Raw genomic sequence first — 20,689 nt, forward strand, 5'->3', positions numbered from 1 at the left:
GAAGTATACCATGTCACATAGCATAATGGTAAATTAAATTGATTCAAACTATATTTTCCTTAGCTATAGAGTTCCTTCTTGTCTTCCTTTGTGTCTCTGTCTCTTCCTCTCTCTCTTTCTTTGATTAGCAGGAGAGAACCACTACTCACGTAGCTTTATTTGAAGTTATACTCTGTGTTGGGAACTTGTGCCATGGCAGGAGGCGGAGGGAGGGAGGGAGAGAGGCAGGGAAGATTCACCTACTTTGACAGCCCAGTTAGCGGTTGACCTTGGCAGTTCTGCAGGTGACAGATGCTGCTGGTTTCCCCTCAGTGAGCTGACAAGACTCTTCTCTTGCCCTTGGCCCTCAGCTGTGAGACCCTGGCCTGGTCCCTCAAGTTCTCCTTGGAGGAATAGATGGCAGGGCTGGGTCTGTAAGGTCTCTTTTAGCCCTAAAACTGTGACTTGTTGAGTCTCCAGACATTGGAAACAAATGAAAAAGTTATATACATTGAGAGGCAGAATGCCACATGAAATTAAAAAATGAATTAAAAATATGTAAAATGCATTATACAGTTCCTTTTTCCCATGCAGTCTATTTCACATTAGCAGACCATATGATTTTATATAAAAATACATGCTTTTCAGTCCTAGATTCCTACAGATCATATTTTTGAGACTGGGCTTTGATGATACTTTTTGAAGAATCCAGTCCTTAAAAAGTAAATGCAGCTGCTCTTGCTTTACTGATAAAAGTAAAAGGAAATTAAAAAATGAGTACTTTAAGAAAGAATCTACTGTGAGTTGAAATTTATTGTGAGTTGAAGATATAACCTCACTGTAATATGGCTCATAATCTATCTAATGGCAGATAGGATCTGAAAGCTTTGCCATAGCTTTCCGTGTGGTCCCCTGTCCTTCAGGAAAGGAGGACTTATGGGAAAACCAGTGTATAATTAAAAATGATTAGATCACACATGCTTCAGCTTTGAGTGGGTACTTGCTGGCAAAACTCTCTCCCTCCTTTCCCTATCAGCTGAACCACTTGAGTACCCTTGCAGGACCCCCAGTGAGGGACTCCCTAAATTCTTAGCAGAAGTTATTCAAGCTAGGTTTAATATATTTAAGGGTTTCGATTTTATGTTTATCAGGCTCAAATAATATAATTTTAAAGAACAATCTGAAGTTTTCAGGACAACCTTTATAAATGTTGTTTTCAAACACATGTTCCTGATTTTCTAGGAACTTATTTTTTCCATTTGTACCTATGTCTAAATGGGCTTGCTAAAATGAAAATCATGAAAAATTTTTCTAAATCATGTGCATTACGTTATTCCCAGAATAGAAATGAATAATGAAAATGATTTAGGGTTTGGGTAAAGATGTTTTATCCATTAAAAAAATGAGAATCAAAAGGAGGCTGGCCCAGTGGCATGGTAGTTAAGTTTGTGTGCTCCGCTTTGGTGGCCTGGGGTTCGAGTCCAGATCCTGGATGGGGACCTATGCACTGCTCATCAGGCCATGCTGTGGCAGCATCCCGTATATAAAGTAGAGGAAGATTGGCACAGATGTTAGTTTAGAGACAATCTTGCTTGAGCAAAAAAGGATTGGCAACAGATGTTATCTCAGGGCCAATCTTACTCACCAAAAAAAAAAAAATTAGAATCAAAGGTTATCATATTTTTTAAAAAATCATTAAATTCATCAGATTTTAAAGAATCTTCATTGGCTATGTAATAGTAATTGTTAGCACTCATTGAGGGCCTACTGTTTATAAAAGATTATATTGGGGGTTTTCATATGTCATTTTCTTAGTTCTTTCAATAATTTTAAATTAGGTATTACTATCCCTAATCCTTATAAATTAGGAATCTGGGACACAGAAATAAGTGCTTTTCTTATAATAAAACCAAATACTCTCAAACTGTGCTATCCATATGGTAGCCACTAACCACAAGTGTCAAGCACTTGACATGTGGCCAGTCCAAATTGAGATGTGCTGGAAATATGAAATACATACTTGATTTCAAAGACTTAGTTAAAACGCCAACAATGTATATGTTTTTATATTGATTACATGCTGAAATGATAATGTGTTGGATTTATTGGGTTAAATAAAAAATATTATTAAAATTAATTTCACTTGTTTCTGTTTACCTTTTTATTAAATGCAGCTACTAGAAAGTTTAAAATCACATCTATGGCTTGCATGCTATTTTCTGTTGTACACTGCTGCTCTGAAAGTATCTGTGCGCGTGATTGAAACAGGCAGGTAGTTGCATGTGCAAGGCTTGTGAGTTGTGGCATCCTTTCCGCCCCATCCCTTCCTCCATAACAGCTCTCTTCAACTCAGTCTGCAGGTTGGAGCAGAGTTTAGCACTTAAGAATTGGATTTGTATCACTAAATTACTTGCTGTATTTCTGCTTTATTATTGTTACTGTTGTGGTGGTGGTAGTGGTTATTTTTTATTGGTTTTAGGCTTTGCTTCTGAAACATTCCATTAATATTAAAAGGACCTTTTGCTTGATTTAACCCTGTACCCCTACTACATAATGCGCACATACACACACATTCCTCATCCTCGTAATATGGTTGTAAACATAATATTGTTTAGGTCAAGATTTAATGTTTGTTATCATGACTATAAATGCTAGTCGTAACTGAGCTGTGTGTGAAATACTCTTTTGATTTTCTGCACAATTTTTATTTATCTTGGAATTAATAATTGCCTTGATATTATTCAGTTGCTTAGCTTTCCATGCACCTGTCCTAATTCAATCTCATATCCTTCACCAGTTGTCTAAAATTCATCTGCATGCATCCAGACACTTCTGAAGATGCATCTCCAGGAGCCTTGCCACCTGCTGTAGCCTGCACTGGTGGTCCTCTCCTGGTTTAGCCTACGGTCTCATGCAAGATCTACTTTCACCAGATCCTGGGATTTCCTCTGCCTTGCGCCTATCTCGATCTTCCTGTTTCCTGTATCTTCCTCTTTCTTGGTTAATTTCCTCATTTTGGTGGAACACATCTTTAGTAGGTAGCTTCCTGAGAAAGGAGGCATAAGACTTAAAATTTTTTAAGACCTTACATGTCTAAAAATGTTTTTTTGCCCTTCATGTTTAAATGCAATTAGAGGTTGGAAACAATTTTCTTCAGAATTTTGAAGATATTTCTCCATTGCTTTTTAGTCTCCAGAGTTGCTTTGGGCAATTTGCAGCCAAATATTCTCTTACCCACCCCACCTTGGACCCCCCCCAACATTTTTTTAAGATTTTTTTTTGTCACTAATGCTTGATATTTTGCTGTGATATATACCTTAATATGAGTCTGTTTCCATCCTAATTTTCATGTGTTGGACCTCCTATACTGGTCTTTTAATTTTTTTTTTCAGAGCTATTTTTTTTTTTTTTTTTTTTTTTTTAAAGATTTTATTTATTTATTTATTTTCCCCCCAAAGCCCCGGTAGATAGTTGTACGTCATAGCTGCACGTCCTTCTAGTTGCTGTACGTGGGACTCAGCCTCAGCATGGCCAGAGAAGTGGTGCGTCGGTGTGCGCCTGGGATCCGAACCCCGGGCCACCAGCATCAGAGCGCGCGCACTTAACCGCTAAGCCACGGGGCCGGCCCTGGTCTTTTAATTTTTAATTTATTCTTTCTTATTTTTCATCTTTTTTATTTTTGCTGAAGTTTCTGAATGTCTTACTGAACTTGATTCCAGTCCTTCTATTAAGTTTTTTTATTTCAGCTATCATAGTTTTAATTTGTTGTTTTCCAAAAGTTCCTTATATTTTTAGTTATTTATTGCTTTATGGATGCAATATCTCCTATCTCCCTATATTAATTATAGTGTCTTAAAAAAATGTTTTCTTCTCCCTGCATGGTCTCGGATTCAGCCAAGTAGTTTTTTTCTGTTTGTTTTGTTTTCTTTCATGATAGAGTCTTCTTAGATGACAGGTGATTCCTGGTTGTTTGCTTGTATTTGAGAATGGGACCTTAAAAAGATGGAAGTTAGTTCTGCATACAGATGTGGGGCTTATTGACGTGGGCTTCACTTTAGAGCCATCTGTCTAGGCTGTTTCCTTGGGGAACCTTTGGTGTCAGTCCTTTTAGATGCCGCCTTTTATGTTAGTCCAGTCCTTGAATAGGGAGGTTTCATTTGGAGAGGCTAGGCAGGGTAGAGGGGTGTATTAGTCAGGTTTCTCCGGAGAAACAGAACCAATAGGAACTATACACACACACACACACACATATATGTGTATAGATGCAGATCTTCCTCTGTTTACGATGGCCTTATGTCCCGATAAACCCACAGTAATTGGAAAACGTTGTAAGTCGAAAATGGGTTTAATACACCTGACCTACCGAACATCATAGCTTAGCCTAACCTACCTTAAACGTGCTCAGAATACTTACATTAGCCTACAGTTGGGCAAAATCATATAACACAAAGCCTGTTTTATAATACAGTGTTGAATATCTCATATAATTTATTGAGTACTGTACTGAAAGTGAAAGAATGGTTGTCTGTACAGAATGATTGTAAGTGTATCGGTTGTTTACCCTCGCCATCACGTGGCTGACTGGGAGCTACGGCTCACTGCCACTGCCCAGCATCAGGAGAGAGCATTGTATGGCATATCCCTAGCCTGGGAAAAGATCAAAATTCAAAATTTGAAGTATGATTTCTACTGAATGAGTGTTGCTTTCTCAGCATTGTAAAGTCGAAAAATTATACGTCGAGTCATCCTAAGTTGGGGACCGTCTATATATATTTATTATAGGAGTTGGCTCATGTGATTATGGAGGCTGATAAGTCCCATAAACCGCTATCTACAAGCTGGAGAATCAGGAAAGCCAGTGGTGTAATTCAGTCCAAGTCCGAAGGCCTGAGAATCAGGGGCTGATGTCTGAGGGCAGAAGAAGATGGATGTCCCAACTCAAAACAGAGAGATTGTGAATTCACCCTTCCTGCACCTTTTTGTTCTATTTGGGCCCTCAGTGCATTGAATGATGCCCACCCACGTTGGGAAGGGCCATCTGCTTTACTGAGTTCACCAATTCAAATGCTGATCTCTTCTGGAAACACCCTCACAGACACACCCAGAAATAATGGTTTACTAGTTTTCTGGGCATCCCTTAGCGCTGACAAGTCGACACATAAAATTAACCATCACAAGGTGTATGTGGGCTAGGGAAGATATGAGTCATTTTTAAAATATTCCCTTAATTTCTCTTTTTTTGGTAGAGTGCCCCCTACCTTATGCTTTACCTGTTTTCCAGACCAGAGATCCTCTGCCTTACCTCTCCAGAAAATAATTCTCCAGGCTTCTGCACGAGTAGGAGAGGGCAGTTGCCTGGCTGAGCACAATAAAGAGGAGTATTAGTACTTGATTCCTTTTTCTTGCCAAATAGTATTCCACTGTATGTATATACCACATTTTGTTTATCTATTCATCAGTTGACAGACATTTGGGTTCTTTCCATTTTGGGGCTATTATAAATAATGCTGATATGAACATTCCTGTATGAATTTTTGTGTGGACATGTTTTTATTTTTCTTGAGTACATACCTAGGAGTGGGAATGCTGGATCATATGGCAGCTCTACATTTAAGTTGTTGAAGAGTTGCCAAACTGTTTTCCAAAGTGGCTGCAACATTTTACGTTCCTCCCAGGCACGTATGCGGTTCTACTTTATCTAAATCTTTGTCAACACTTATTGTTTGTCTTTTTGATTTTAGCCATCCTAGTGGGTGTAAAGTGGTATATCATTGTGGTTTGGATTTGTATTTCCTTGGTGGCTAATGATGTTGAGCATCTCTTCATGTGCTCAATGTCCATTTGTATATCTTCTCTGGAGAAATGTCTGTTCAAATCCTTTATCCATTTTTAAGTTGGGTTATTTCTCTTTTTATTGTTGAGTTGTGAGAGGTCTTTATGTATTCTGGAACTGAGTCCTTTATCAGATGTATGATTTACAGATATTTTCTCCCATTCTGTGAGTTTTCTTTTCACTTTCTTAATAGTGTCACTTGAAACAGAAGTTTTTAATTTTGATGAAATATGATTTACCAATTTCTTCTTCGTCACTTGTGCCTTTGGTATCATATCTAAGAAAGTATTGCCTAATGCAAGGTCACAAAAATTTATGCCTATGTTTTCTTTTAAGAGTTTTATAGTGTTAGCTGTTACATTTAGGTCTTTGATCCATTTTGAGTTAGTTTTTGTATATAGTGTGATATAGGGTTCCAACCTTATTCTTTTGCATGTGGATATCCAGTTATCCCAGCACCAGTTGTTGAAAAGACTATTTCCTCATTAAATTGTCATGGCATGTTTGCTAAAAATCAATTGACCATAAATGTAAAGGTCTGTTTCTGGACTCTCAATTTTATTCCATTGATCATGTATCTGTTGTTATGCTAGTACCATACTGTTTGATTGCTGTAGCTTTGCAGTAGGTTTTCAAATGGAGAAATACGAGTCCTCCAACTGTGTTCTTCTTTCTCAAGATTGTTTTTGCTACTCCAGATCCCTTGCATTTTTATATGAGTTTTAGGATAAGCTTGTCAATTTCTATGACGAAGTTAGCTGGGATTTTGATAGAGATTATGTTGAATCTGTAGATCAATTTGGGGAGTATTGCCATCTTAACAATATTAAGTCTTCCAATCCATGAATATGTGAGGTCAGTCCCTTTACTTAAGTCATTAATTTCTTTTCAATGATGTTTTGTGGTTTTGCTATAAAAGTCATTCTTTTGTTAAATTTTTTTGTTAAGTATTCCTTTTGATGCTATTGTAAATGCAATTGTTTTTTTAATTTTGTTTTAGCATTATTCTTTGCTGGTATACAGAAATATAGTTCATTTTTAAATATTGATTTTATACCTTACAACCTTGCCAAACTTGTTTATTAATTCTACTCGTTTTTTTTATTTTTTTATTTTTTAGGACTTTCTACATATAAGAACATGTCATTTGTGAATAGAGATAGTTTTACCTCTTCCTTCTCAATCTGGATGCCTTTTATTTCTTTTTCTTGCCTAATTTCCCTGCTAGAACCTCTAATATAATATTGAGTAGAAGTGGCAAGAGCAGACATCACTGTCTTTTCCTCATCTTAGGGGAGAAGGCATTCAGTCTTTCACCATTAAGTATGATTTTAGCTGTTGGTTTTTCATAGATGTTCTTTATCAGGTTGAGGATGTTTTCTTCTATTTGTAGTATGTTGGATATTTTTTTTTTTTTTAAAAGAGTGTTGGGTTTTGTTAATTTTTTAAATTTGAGATGATCATTTTTTTTAATTCTATGAATATAGTATATTATATTGATTACTTTTCAGATGTTAAACCAACCTTATATTCCTAGGATAAATCCAACTTGGCCGTGGTGTATAATCCTTTTTGTATGTTGCTTGATTTGGTTTGTAATATTTTCTTGAGGATTTTTGTATCTTTATTTATAAGAGATATTGGTGTGTAGTTTTCCTTTCTTGTGATATCTCTGTTTGGTATTGGAATCAGGCTAATGCTGTCCTCTTAGAATGATTTGAGAAGATTTTCTTATGCTTCTATTTTTTTTAAAGAGTTTGTGAAGTGTTGGTATTAATTCTTCTTTAAACATTTGGTAGAATATATCTGGGCCTGTGCTTTTTTTAGTGGGCAGTTTTTAAATTATTAATTCAATATAATTTCTTTTTAAGACCAATTATAAGTGAACATTCATCTCACAAATACCTATTGATATTTGATTATTCATCCAACCTTTCTCCTATATAATATCCAAATAGAAAGAGATTTTGATATACCTGCTCATGACTTTTTTTTTTCTTCTATTAAAGGTCTGTAATTACTCTGGAATCAATAAGCCATGGCATCAAAGAAGTTTGCTATCAAAGTAAGTAATGCTTAATGGCCTTCTTTAAAATGGTTAATCACTTTCCAATATAACTGAGTTCTGTGTTCATTGAAAATTGAAGCTCTGAACTTTGCTTCTACCCTTTAAATTTGGGACTCTATTGAAAACTAAGTAGGCGATTGAAAATTTGCATGTTAACAGTGCAATGGGGAGAAAATTAATAGTTCATATGGTTATGGGAGTTTCTTGTTTAAAGTCTTTTGTAAGATGCCCTTTGGTCATAACTTGGTCATTTTTAATGTTAAAAATTATCGTTCACATCGCATATCCATGACATGATTTTTGATTGTGACAAAGCAGATAAAAGTAAAGAAGCGGGCAGCAAATGCTACACTTGGGTGAATACTGAGAGAGACTTCTCTTGCCTGGCTGCCCTCTTTTGTTTTCCTCTCGTTAAGTGTCTCTTCTCTATCCCTTGATAGCTGGGACTGAGACTTTCTCAGGTGTGGAGGGATGGGAGGATCACGTGTGAGAGGTGGTGGGGAAGGAGGGGGAAGAATTGATAAATAGTGAGTATAAGGTTTCGGAGATGTCTTCATATATGTTGGCTGTTCTTTAGGACATTTTCTCTGTGCTAGTGTTATATAAAGTACAAATTCAAAACACCAAAATAGACAAATTACAGTAGTTAACCAGATCAGATACTGTTTAATATTGTTATATCTTATTTTTGCCAAGTCAGTGCTTATTTAGATTTATAAGATATTTATAAATTTCATTGATTACAATTATTTCTTGCGTTCCTGTGTTCTGTAGTATTTCTTTTTGTGAGAGATCTTAAGTGGTGAACTTTCACTATTTGTCTGTCTAAAAATGTATTTTTGTCTTACTCTAGAAATTTATTTAGTTGGTTTTAGAATTCTAGGTTGAGCATTATTTTTCCTCCGCACTGTATTTTTCCATTGTCTTCTGGAATCTGTTATTGCAACTGAGAAATGTTTTAGTTATCGATTGATGTTTAAAAACCACCTTAAAACTTAGTGGCTTAAAACACAAGCCATTTCATTCTCTCTCATGATTCTGTAGATTCCCTGGTATGAGTTGGGTAGTTTCTCCTTTTGATGATGGCAGGGGCTACAATCATCTGGGGACTCAGTTCAGCTGGAACATCAAAGATGCCATTCTCACATATTTCTGTCAGTTGATACTGGCTGTGTTTGGGATCTTCCCTGGGGCTATTAATTGTTACCCTTCAGGTCTTGTTTACCTGGCTACTCTGTGTGGCCTGGACTTCTCCTAGCATGGAGGCTGAGTTTTGAGGGATGGTGTCCCAGAGCAAGAGTTGCAAGAAGAAAGAAGTATAATTTGCCAGTTCTTTGAAGGGTTAGGCTCAGAAGTCTCAGATGCCACTTCCACTGCATTCTATGGGTCAGAGCACTCAAAAGACCAGTCCAAAGGAAGCTGCAGCTCTTGATGTGAGAAGCAGCCTGTGCTCACAGGGAAGGGGAGAATTGTGGGGTACATCTGAGGAGACTGGTGACTACAGAATTCTGCTGTCAGCCTCACTGCAGTTCTTTTCTTGGTTATCCAATTTTCCCTCTAGTTGCTCTTAAGATTTTATTTTTGTCTTTGATTTCAAGTTTCACTATGAAATCTTGAGCTATAGACTTGTTGTTATTTATTTTGCTTGGGGTGCGAGGTACAGCTTCCTTTGAAAGATTCAGGTTCTTCATCACTTTTCGAAAATCTTGACCATTTTTTCTTCAGGTACTGCTCTTCTTTATTCTCTCTGTCTGGAACTCTTAATGGAATTTGTTGGATAGTCTCATGTAATAGTTTCTTATGTGCTGGAGGGGTGATATTAACTTGTCCAAGACTGAGCCCCTACAGGCTGTCTGGTTAGAAAAGGACTGGGCCTCTTGCAAGGCTTTGCCAAAACTGGCTATGGCCCTACAGGGCAGACAGTCTTGGTCACTGCAAAGCTTGGATCCCAGGCCCCTAATTATGCCAGAGACGAATCTATTGATTTCCAAGCCATACATACTGATGTAGCAAATTCTGCTACCATATTGCCTCATCTCGCAGCCACACCAGCAAGGCTTGGAACCTAGCTCCCAGATCATGTTAGGCAGGGAAATTACGCCAGCCATGAGTATCAAGCTCACAGGTTAGGGCTAGAGACAGGGTTCTGCTACACTATATGGAAGATTCTACCCCTCATGTTGTGATTGTATCCCTGCCTCTGATCACACAGGCAAGAGGCTAGTGCTTCTGTAATCATGCAGCTTAAAAGCCCCACAACCCAAGCATTGGGATCCCATTCTGAACATCTGACATCCTGCCCTGCCAGATTGCTGTGCACTGCCCTAGAGTGTCATGGCACTTGCTCATCTGCTACTGATGCTGTCACCATGCGCCTTCTCTGATGGACGCTGCTGCAGCAGGCTTGTGTGAGTGCTGCTCAGCCATTTGCCTTTTCCTGTATCTCTCCTCTTCATGTCTCTATGTTGCATTCAGAGTGCTTTTTATCAGACCTCTTCCAGTTCATTAAAATCTTCTCATCTGTATTTAATCTGTATTTAGTCTGGCACAAAGTTGGTATTTTTAGTATTTTCCAGTATTTTTCTGCTATTCTCTCCCCCCAAGGTCCTGGATGGATGGCAAGCTTTCATGTTGCTTCCCTTGGTCAGCAAGCAGAGAATTTTTCTAGTTGCATTTTCATGAAGGCTGCAGTTTCTCAAAAGAATGAAGGAAAAAGCTCTATTGAATAGTTCCTGCTCTAAGAAATTATGGACAAACTTACCCATATGAACCAGAGAGTATTATGTGAAGATATCTATAAATTGAGTACTTATTTATGTGTCAAGCATGGTACAAAGAACTGAAAGTTGAAGTTCTTCACAACCCTGGGCTTAACTGAAATGAGTTCGTTCCCAACTCCCTTTTCACTTCTACCTCTTTTGGATATTAGGATACCAGCTCTCAGCTATCCTGGCTCCCAGATATTCTGACTGCCAGGCTTGAACCTTCCAAAGGGGTGATTGCTTTTTTTCCTAGCTTTATTGAGATATAATTGACATATAACATTGTGTAAGTTTAAAGTGTACAATGTGATGATTTGATAAATGTATATATAGCAAAATGTTTACCAAATAAGGTTAGTTAACACATCCTTCACCTCACATAATTACCACTTTGTTGTTATGGTGAGAACATTAAAGCTGTACTCTCATAGCAACTTTTAAGTGTACAACACAATATTGTTAACTATAGTCACCATGCTGTAAGTTAGGTCCCCAGAACTTATTCATCTTATAACTGGAAGTTTGTACCCTTCGATCAACATCTCCCCATTTCCCCCACTGCTCAGCACCTGGCAACCACCATTCTACCCTCTGTTTCTATGAGTTTCATGTTTTTAGAGTCCATATGTATGTGAGATCAGACAGTATTTGTCTTTCTCTGACTTATTTCACTTAGCGTAATGCCTTCAAAATCTAGCTGTGTTGTGGCAAATGGCGGGATTTCCTTCTTTTTTTATGGTTGAATAATATTCTGCTGTGTATATATACCTTTTTTTCATCCATTAGCTGTTGATGGACACTTAGGTTGTTTCTGTATCTTGGCTATTGTGAATAATGCTGCAATGAACATGAGGGTGCAGATATCTCTTCAAGATAGTGATTTCACCTCGTTTGTGTATATACCAAGAAGCAGGATTGCTGGATCATATAGTAGCTCTATTTTTAGGTTTTTGAGAAACCTACATACTGTTTTCCATAGTGGCTGCACCAATTTATATTCCCACCTACTGTGCACCAATCGGGGTTCCCTTTTCTCCACATCCACACCAGCATTTGTTTATCTGTTGTCTTTTGATAATAGCCATTCTAATAGGTGTGATTTGCGTTCCCAAAGGAACTTCTTAAGGTGGAAGCTTTTGGAAGATTTTGAGCCCTTCTTTTTTTTCTAATATATGCACTTAAAGCTATAAATTTCTGTCTCTACCTTAATTGTATCCCTCTTGTTTTGAAAGAGATGCAGTTAAAGGACGGATTTTGTTTTTCAAATAAAAATATTTTCTAACTTTTCATTGTGATTTCATTTTTGATCATGGGTTATTTAAATGTATATTGTAGTTTCTAAGTATTTGGGAATTTTCTTTCTTTTCTTTTTTTTTTTTTTCTGTGAGAAAGATCAGCACTGTGCTAACATCTGCCAATCCTCCTCTTTTTTTTCGCTGAGGAAGACTGGCCCTGGGCTAACATCCGTGCCCATCTTCCTCCACTTTATATGGGACACTGCCACAGCATGGCTTGCCAAGTGGTGCGTCGGTACGCGCCCAGGATCCGAACCGGTGAACCCCGGGCCGCCGCAGCAGAGCACGTGCACTTAACTGCTTGCGCCACTGGGCTGGCCCCGGGAATTTTCTAATAATCATTTTGTTATTGGTGTTTAGCATAATTCCTCTATTTTGGTAAATGTTCCATAAACACTTGAAATATGTGGTGATTGTCACGTGCATTGAATGGTATATGTCACTTAGGTCAGGTTTGTTAATTGTGTTGTAAAAATCTGCTATGTATTTACTAATATTTTTGTTCACTTGTTCTGTCAGTTGAGAGAGGTACATTAAAGCCTCCAACTATGATTTTAGATTTGTATTTTGTCTTTTTGTTGATATTTGCTTTGTGTATCTTGAGCCTATGTTAATAGATATGTACAAATTTATGATTGCTCTTTCTGTTGAATTGACTCTTTAATCATTATGAAATGCCTCTTTTTATCTCCAGTCATACTTTATAACCTCAAGTCCACTTGTCTGATATTAGCAGGGCCTATATGTGGATCCCCCAACCAGATATCTGAGTCCCCAATGGATTTCCACACTCCAGCAGTCAGTAAGTCCCGGTAATGTACAATAATGTACACAGAGTTTCCAATCAGCATTTCATTGTCTTTTCTTAATTATGAATGGACAAAAGAGTGTTACCAGAGATTTAAGGAAAACTTGAGAAACAGAGAACCAGAGAACAGAGAAAGAGAGAAAAAAATGAACAAACTTGGAGGGTCAGAGAGATTCTAGGGAGCAAAAGAAGACTTTTAAAACATTATAATTAATATCCTCAGAGCAATAAAGGAAGATATTATAACCATATAACAAGATCAGTATTTTATAAAAAAGAGAAATTCTTGAGACTGGGAAAGAACCCTTGAAAATTAAAAATATAATAGAAATGAGAATTTAGTGAGGTACAGGAAGAAAGTTAAGGAATACTACCCAGAAGGTAGAACAAAAAGTTATAGATAAAAAATGGGGAGAAATAGCGAGAAAATTAGAGGTTCAGTCTTGATATGAAAAATTGGAGTTCTAGAAAAGAAAACAAAGAAAATGGTGGAGAAGAAAATTATGGAAGAAATAATACAATAAAATTTACTAGAAATGAAGGACACAGAGTTCTTATTTGAAAGTTGCTGAGTGGGTACCTGAAAAAGTCAATGAAAAAGTGTTGTACCGAGGCACGTCATCCTAAAATTTCAGAACACTGGGAATACAGAGAAGATCCTGAAAGAAAAACAGATCACATAGAGAGGATCAGACTCAGAACAGCCTTCTCAACAGCAATGGCTGGGGTAGTGGAACAATTCTCTCAATATTCTAAGGATAATGGTTTCTGACTCAGAACTTCCTTCACAGCCCAACTTTCAATCACATGGTAAGGTAGAATAGAGACATTTTCAGAGATGCAAAGTCTAAAAAAATTTCCTTCGAATGTACCCTATTTTAGGAAGAATGTGGTTTTCCAAAATGAGGGAGTAAACAAAGAAAGAGTGAGATATGGGATCCAGGAACTAGGCAATCCAACAAATGAGGGCCTAAGCAAATCCCGTGATGATCAGCTAAGTATCCTGCCTAGAAAACAGCCAGTTGGATTGGAACAGGGCAGGGGTTCCACGAAAGATATCTCCAAAAAAAAGTGAATAAAATACCTCATGTATTTAAATGTATTCAGAAGAGTTTTTTAGATTGTCAGAGAGAGTATGAATGATTTACTAATAGGAATACAGGAAACTAAACAAAAGAAAAATGATGCAGCTCTTAACTCTAGGCAAACAAAAGATTGGACGAGGTAGGAAGGTAAGCATAGTATACTACATGGCTCAGCTTTGAACAAAGGGTACGTTTCGTATATTTTGAGCTCCAAATTTTGGAGGGCTGGGGAAGGAGACATGCAGGAGGATGGGTTGTAAGCATTGTCCTCATTTACAGTAAAAAGTATGTAAAACTGGAATAATAAGAAATTGTAGTACAAACATAGTATTAGGAATGTGATGGTAAATACCAGATCAGATAGTTTTCAGTGTGGTTTCTCCTGGTGGGTGAGAGTTGGGGTGGGGGTGGTGGCAGGATGGGGCAGAAGAGGCCAGTTTTTGATATGTCATTTTAATCATGTATATGCATTTCCATGATAAAAAATTAAATGAATAAATAAAATTTAAAGGGAATTAACTTAGGCAGATTTTCATATAGATGCATTTACTTGCGACTAACTAGGTTGAAAAATACTTGGATAGAGCATGGTTTCCAAAGTAACAGAAAATCAGATGAACACTCCTTTGCCACTTGTATCTCAGTTGTTTATTCTGAGACTTTCCCCGGAATGGTATTAATTATCCATGCAAAGCAAACAGCTTGTTGTTCTTCAAATGAAGAAAGGTCTTTTGACCTTCCTGCACATAAGAGGGCTTTTTTTTTAAAACTGCTGTGGCCCTGTTCTTGAACTCTTGGTTATAACTGCTTCCTAGGCCAGAATTACAGGAAATGACAGCAGTGGACGAGATGAGAGTCCTTGGAACCACAGCTTTCAGGGTCTCTTGACTTCTGGGCCCTTCCAGCTTGTGGCAGGGAGATATGTCCTGTACTTCAGTGACTCCTTTCTCTGTTGAAAGTAGTGGTGGCAGCAGACGTATGTCTCCCCAAGGCTCCTTAGTGATCTTAATTCTAGCTCTGCACCCACCCCAGTATTTTAGAACTTTCAAAATTATAAGTTCTTTAGGTGCGAGGGGTCAGCAAATTACACCCCTCAGACTAGCTGCTTGCTTTTGTAAATAAAGTTTTATTGGAACACAGCCACTCCCATTTGTTTACGTATCATCTCTAGCTGCTTTTATGCTACAATGGCAGAATTGAATAGTTGCGACAAAGACCTTATTGCCTGCAAAGTCTGAAATATTTATATATATGCCAAATATATATATAGATAAGCTGATTTAGGTAAGTAAGTATATCTCTTAAAGCACATCTCAATTTCTACGGGCCGCTTTTCAAGTGCTCAGTAGGCACAGGTGGCTAGTAGCAGCTGAATTGATCAGCACAGGTCTAAATCGGTTCATCCTTCTGTACTCCTACCTTCTTGCACCTTGTCCGAGTAAGCTTTCAATGAAGTTTCCTTGGGTTAAGCTGGCTGCAAGGGCAGAGTAAATTAGCAAGGTCAAGGTAAGGCCGTTTCCTTTGCAAGTGTAAGCAAGAAATAGACATTGGATATATAATATATTAATCATGGACTTTTATCCATTAAAACACAAAGCTTTAGTAAAAAAATTTTTATGAATGATAAATTATTTTTAAAAGTGTCAAATCAGTATGCATAGTGTCTACCTCTGAAAAGTTTATGGGTCCATCTCCTGCTTTAGAGGTGTTTTTTTGTTGTTGTTGTTTTGTTTTAAACTGTAATGTTGCTAGGTCTCACTCCCAATGATAATTATGTCTTAGGATTTTAAATTTTCAACTTGGGTTCCAGCGAAGCAGAACCATGAGAGGTGCCTACCTCATTGTCTGTCTCTGTAGATCATTTCCTCTGCTTCCTGCATCTGTTTTTTTGGATTAGTTAGGTATTACACCAAAGTCGAGAATTCTTTTGGCTACAAAGCCTGCTCTGCTGCTTCCACTCCCCACAGCCCACTTTGTTGTGAGTGGGAAAGTTCTTGTTGGGAGGGCTTGATTAATTAGAAGGGATTCCTGGCTTCCCTAGCGATGGCAGCCTGGGAAGATTACAGAGCCTGGCTTAGTGACAGGCCAATCTGTATTTAAGGAAAAACTCGGACCAGCCAGATTTCCCTGGAATGTGGATCTGGCTTTGTCTTCTTCCACAGGGAGTGTGTAATGACGCCCTCCTCCTCCTTCCTACCCACTCCAGGAGACTTAAACCTTTTACTTTTGCTGTTGATAGTTGTCCTCTTTTTATTCTAGGGAGGTGGGGGACCTGGACTTTTGGGGTAGGAAGACTGAGTCATTTTCTAAGTCTAAAATAATAAGCTTAAGATTTTATTAATGTTAGTGAGGAGAGATTTTACTTTTGTTTTAATCTCCAGGCATCTTTATTATGTATGTTTTTCTTTCCACTCCTTTGTAGCAATTACAGTTTTATGTTCTGCTCTGAATTTCAGTTAACCTTAGTCTCTGCATTCCTTAGAACAACCACAAAAAGAGAAATATGCCCAAGAATTGACAGTAATTTCCCCTCTATAGTAAAAATAAAAGTGAAGAGCAACGCTTTGAACTTTCAGAGAAAGAGAGAAAATTGAATAGCAAATGGGCTTTTGTCTTGCTGGTTTGCCTCAGTGAATAACTTAAATTCTGTGTTCCAGGTTTTTCAGTTACCTAAAGGGAATGTGGAATGGACTTTGTCATCAGTGCCCATTTGAAAACACAGCCGTGCTTTGCTTCACAACTGTGATATGTTCTGAGAAATGTGTTGTTAGGTGATTTCGGCATGTGTGAATATCACAGAGTGTACTTAACACAAACCTAGATGGTATAGTCTACTACACACCTAGGCTATATGGTACTAATCTTACGAGACCACTGTTGTTGTATATACGATACAGGGTTGACTGTGGATACATTGATTTTGTGTATTACATTGAAAAAAAGATCTATGCAAATATTTTCATATCAGTTGAATTCTAGGTAATGACTTTCTATTAAATTTTAAGAAAATAAAACTGAAGTGTCCTGGGCCGGCCCCGTGGCTTAGCGGTTAAGTGTGCGTGCTCCGCTGCTAGCGGCCCGGGTTCGGATCCTTGGCGCGCACCGACACACCACTTCCCCGGCCATGCTGAGGCCGCGTCCCACATACAGCAACTAGAAGGATGTGCAACTATGACATACAACTCTCTACTGGGGCTTTGGGGAAAACCAAAAAGGAGGAGGATTGGCAATAAATGTTAGCTCAGGGCCAGTCTCCCTCAGCAAAAAGAGGAGGGTTAGCATGGATGTTAGCTCAGGGCTGATCTTCCTCACAAAAAAAAAAAAAAACAAAAAACAAACTGAAGTATCCTAACAGAATAAATCACAAAAGTTTTAAATGGTTACATTCTTTACCAGAAATAAATTTGAATGAGGAGTGTGCAACCTTTATCCCTGAGAATGTTTTTACAAAGGCATTTGTCTTTGTGAAACCTTTCAAAGTGAAAGAAATACCTCTGTATTTCTTCTCTCGGTACTTAAATTCTTCATCTTCCAGTTTCTTCTAAATTCTGTCTCTTTCTTGGGTAAGCTTAAGTTTTAAAGACATGTAGGCTCAGAGTTTGCTTAGTGGTGGAGGACGTGCTCAGACTAAAGTCGGCTGCTGTTTTCTCCCCATTGCATGTTATCTGGTCTATCATTGCCCACGCTGGAAACTGTTCAGCTAAATGTGTGCTGAGGACTTGATGGAATCAAAATAAAATTCGTAAGAGTTGACCAACGGTCACTCAATTAATTTTGCCTCAGGCTTAAAGCTTCTAGATACCTTCTCACTCTATAGGACGTTTGCTCTGAGTGTTGATGACTTTGAAACAAAGTTCTTGTTGGACTTGAAATGAAACTTCCTTTTCCAAGTGTTCTTTCTGTCTCTCTGGCCAGACACCCAGTTTTCCGAGCTTTATTTTCCCAGTCCTTTCCCATGTGTGTAAGCTCATCTATTCTTTTTTTGGATGATTAGACAGTGTTTAAACACAGCCCTGGCTTCTCATCCTCTTTTCAGTTTCAACTTTCCACCTGCCTCCATGAAGTCTCTACCTAAATTGATCCCTAAAACCTCAAACTAAGACTTCAGTTTGTCATAGTTTTCTTCTAAACTGGCTTTTGCTTTGGATGTCCCTGGTGCTGCCATCACACATCCTGGGCTTGCCAAATTATGATGTCTCCTTGTCCTCTATTCATAATCACCTATTTAATGCATCCACCCTCTGCACAGTATCTTGGACTTGCTGCTTCTCTCTTCTTTTCTTACACAGTCAGCCTTTATTATCCTTGTTTGTGTTTCTGCATTAATCTCTGGATGATCTCAGTGCCTTTCTTGTCCTGCTATTCTGGCTCAACTAGACAAGTGCCAGGATAATGTTTTCTTAACACAGTTTTCATCGTGTTACTTCCTTGCTTAAGTGATCAGAGTAATTCCTTTTGTTTAATCAGATCTAATCTAAACTCTCCAGCTAGATTTAAGGCACTCTGATAATTATTCTTCTTTTCCTCTTTATCTTTGACTCATGTTTTCATCTTGGAACTTGGGAACGTGGCCCACCTATTCCTACAAAACTGATGAATTTGCCTTTCCTGCAGTGATCTGGCCTGTGGTTTTCTCTCCTGTTCTCTCCCACCTTTTCTTCCTTAGTCTGTGCCCATCAGCTTTTTCCAGGCTTGAGCAATGACTCACTTTTTCTTTGACACATGATCTAGACTTTTCCCACATCGATTACTCTCTCACTTTGTTTTTATGACTGCCATGTGCAGCTTCTGTTGTTGTGTGTTAAATATATTCTCCAATTGTTTATATGTATATATACCCATGCTTTTACAACACACTCTTCCCAGCCACATTCCCTGAGAAGAATGGACCTGTGCTCTGCTTCTTTTGTATCTGCACAGGCCTTGAGGAATCCGGGGCATTTCTGAGGTGCCCAGTACCCCTCACTTTCTTTATTAAAAGATGAGAAGTTTCTTTCCTCGTGGCTCATGGAGAACAGGGAAGTCACTTGAGCTTAGAGTTATTTCTTACTGGTCTTTTTTCAGTTCCAGACAGGGAATGTTGTAATCTTCAGTTTGTGGTTATACTTCTTTTCTTAAAAAAATTTCATCTCACTCTATTTCTCCTTTTAGGAGTCCACAATTCTACTTTGAAAATATTTTAATGAATTCCTTTGAAAACAGCCTCTGTGAATAGCCAGATGACAATATGTAGAGTTTGCTTCTGTATGTCCTTCAGGAAAGTATTATTTCAGTATAATGATGTTAATTATTTGGACATTATTATATTTTCTTTTAATTAACACCTTAGTGTTAGACGTTGGTACTTAAATATTTTCCAACATAGGTACAAAGCATGTGCTTTATATGTTATTAACTTATTCTAGTGTATAAAAGGATTTTTAGTGGAAAAGTAGACTCAGCGTCTCTCACAGATACAAGAACTCACTAAGTTCCTTGGATTCTCTCTGAGGGCTGTAGAGGGCATCGTTGTTCCGTGTTTTGTAAAGTAAGTGTCTGCGACATTGTGATCCAAGGAAGCACAGCAACTAAAGTGCTTTCAAAATCGCGGGCTTGTTCCTAAATCATGACATCCTCAATGCCTGTGTTTGTGTGCTGGGAGTTGTGTGCACGCTCTCATCCATAGCCTATTATGCCTCTGGACGTTTGGATTGCTCTGTCTTATAGTTCTCCTCACCAGGAGACAACACCATTAACTCCAGCAGTAGAAAACAGTCACAACAACCTGGACTAGCCAAGGTGGCCTCAGAGAAAGCATTCCCAGAGTGACATAAGACTGCCTCTGGCATGCTTCCTTCCCAAATTCAGGAACCAGAAGCATTGGGCTGAGAGTTGAGGATTCCCTTTGGAAAGCTTTGAGACCCCAGCCCAGCCCAGGTCTTAGCAGTAAAGGCTGGAGGGGTTCGATTGGTACTGGGACGATGTCATGGTGTTACTACAGTTAACTGCTCTTTCTACTCACCTTTCCTTATTGTTATTATTACTATTAGTTTTGGGTATGCATGGTTGAGGAATCGAGAGGTGGGATGGGGACTCAGAGAGTGTGCTTGTATGTTACAATCCCTGGGAATTCCATGGAAATGACATTGCACTGAAATGGCCTGTGTGTGCAGCAGTACAGTCATTAGCCAAATAATGTAAAGATTCATAGTGTTCACTTATTGTCCTTTAAATGCTTCTCTGGTAGTAAACTCTTGGAATACCCATGATTAAGTAATATAGGAAACTGGGCCAGTCTATATATTTCTTTGTTGCTTGTGAGTAGCATGTGACAATAACATTCTGATTTTAAGACTACTAGAAACATCAAGTAATGAATTTTTAATAGTGACCCTGCATACTCACTCAGGCACATGCTATATTTTGCAAGTGTGGTCTGAGGTAAGAAAGAATGTTATGCTGTTTGTTCCACAAAGGTGTAGTGTCACATAGATTGTGGCAAGACATGTGCCAGGTCTTAGCATCCCACTTCTCATTACCTGAAAAATTCACTATATATTATGGATCAATATTGAGTTCATGTCTAGTTCTAAGTCTCTGTGATTCTCTATATTCTATCCATGTTGCTCTAGGTTCTTTTATCATACTTCTTGAAATTTACCTCATCAGATTTTTGAGGAAAGGATTCTAAAGATGAAATTAGCATCAGACTTTAAATCAGATCTCCTGATTTCACATTGTGGTTTCCACTTGTGAAATGTGGAGGACTTTGGGTGAATTGTATTACCTCTGTAAGGATCCTTTCTTCAACTATGAGAAAGGCATAATAGCACTATCTGTTTGACAGGGTATCTTGTGGGTATCAAATTAATAATAAAAG

The 20,689-nt window shown here is 38.1% G+C and overlaps 1 protein-coding gene across 3 annotated transcripts in view; it reads left to right on the top strand.

Annotated features, from left to right (window-relative positions):
- Positions 1-20,689, top strand: part of SLX4IP (SLX4 interacting protein) — a 183,437-nt gene that overhangs the window by 11,991 nt on the left and 150,757 nt on the right. For all 3 annotated transcript variants that reach the window (XM_058563215.1, XM_058563214.1, XM_058563216.1), the window contains one exon: positions 7,822-7,877. In XM_058563215.1, coding sequence (XP_058419198.1) covers positions 7,851-7,877 — 27 coding nt within the window. In that variant the 5' untranslated portion in view covers positions 7,822-7,850. The remainder of the gene's footprint in view (positions 1-7,821; positions 7,878-20,689) is intronic.

The sequence above is a fragment of the Diceros bicornis genome, chromosome 19 (assembly GCF_020826845.1).
Source record: "Diceros bicornis minor isolate mBicDic1 chromosome 19, mDicBic1.mat.cur, whole genome shotgun sequence".
Classification (NCBI taxonomy): Eukaryota; Metazoa; Chordata; class Mammalia; order Perissodactyla; family Rhinocerotidae; genus Diceros; species Diceros bicornis.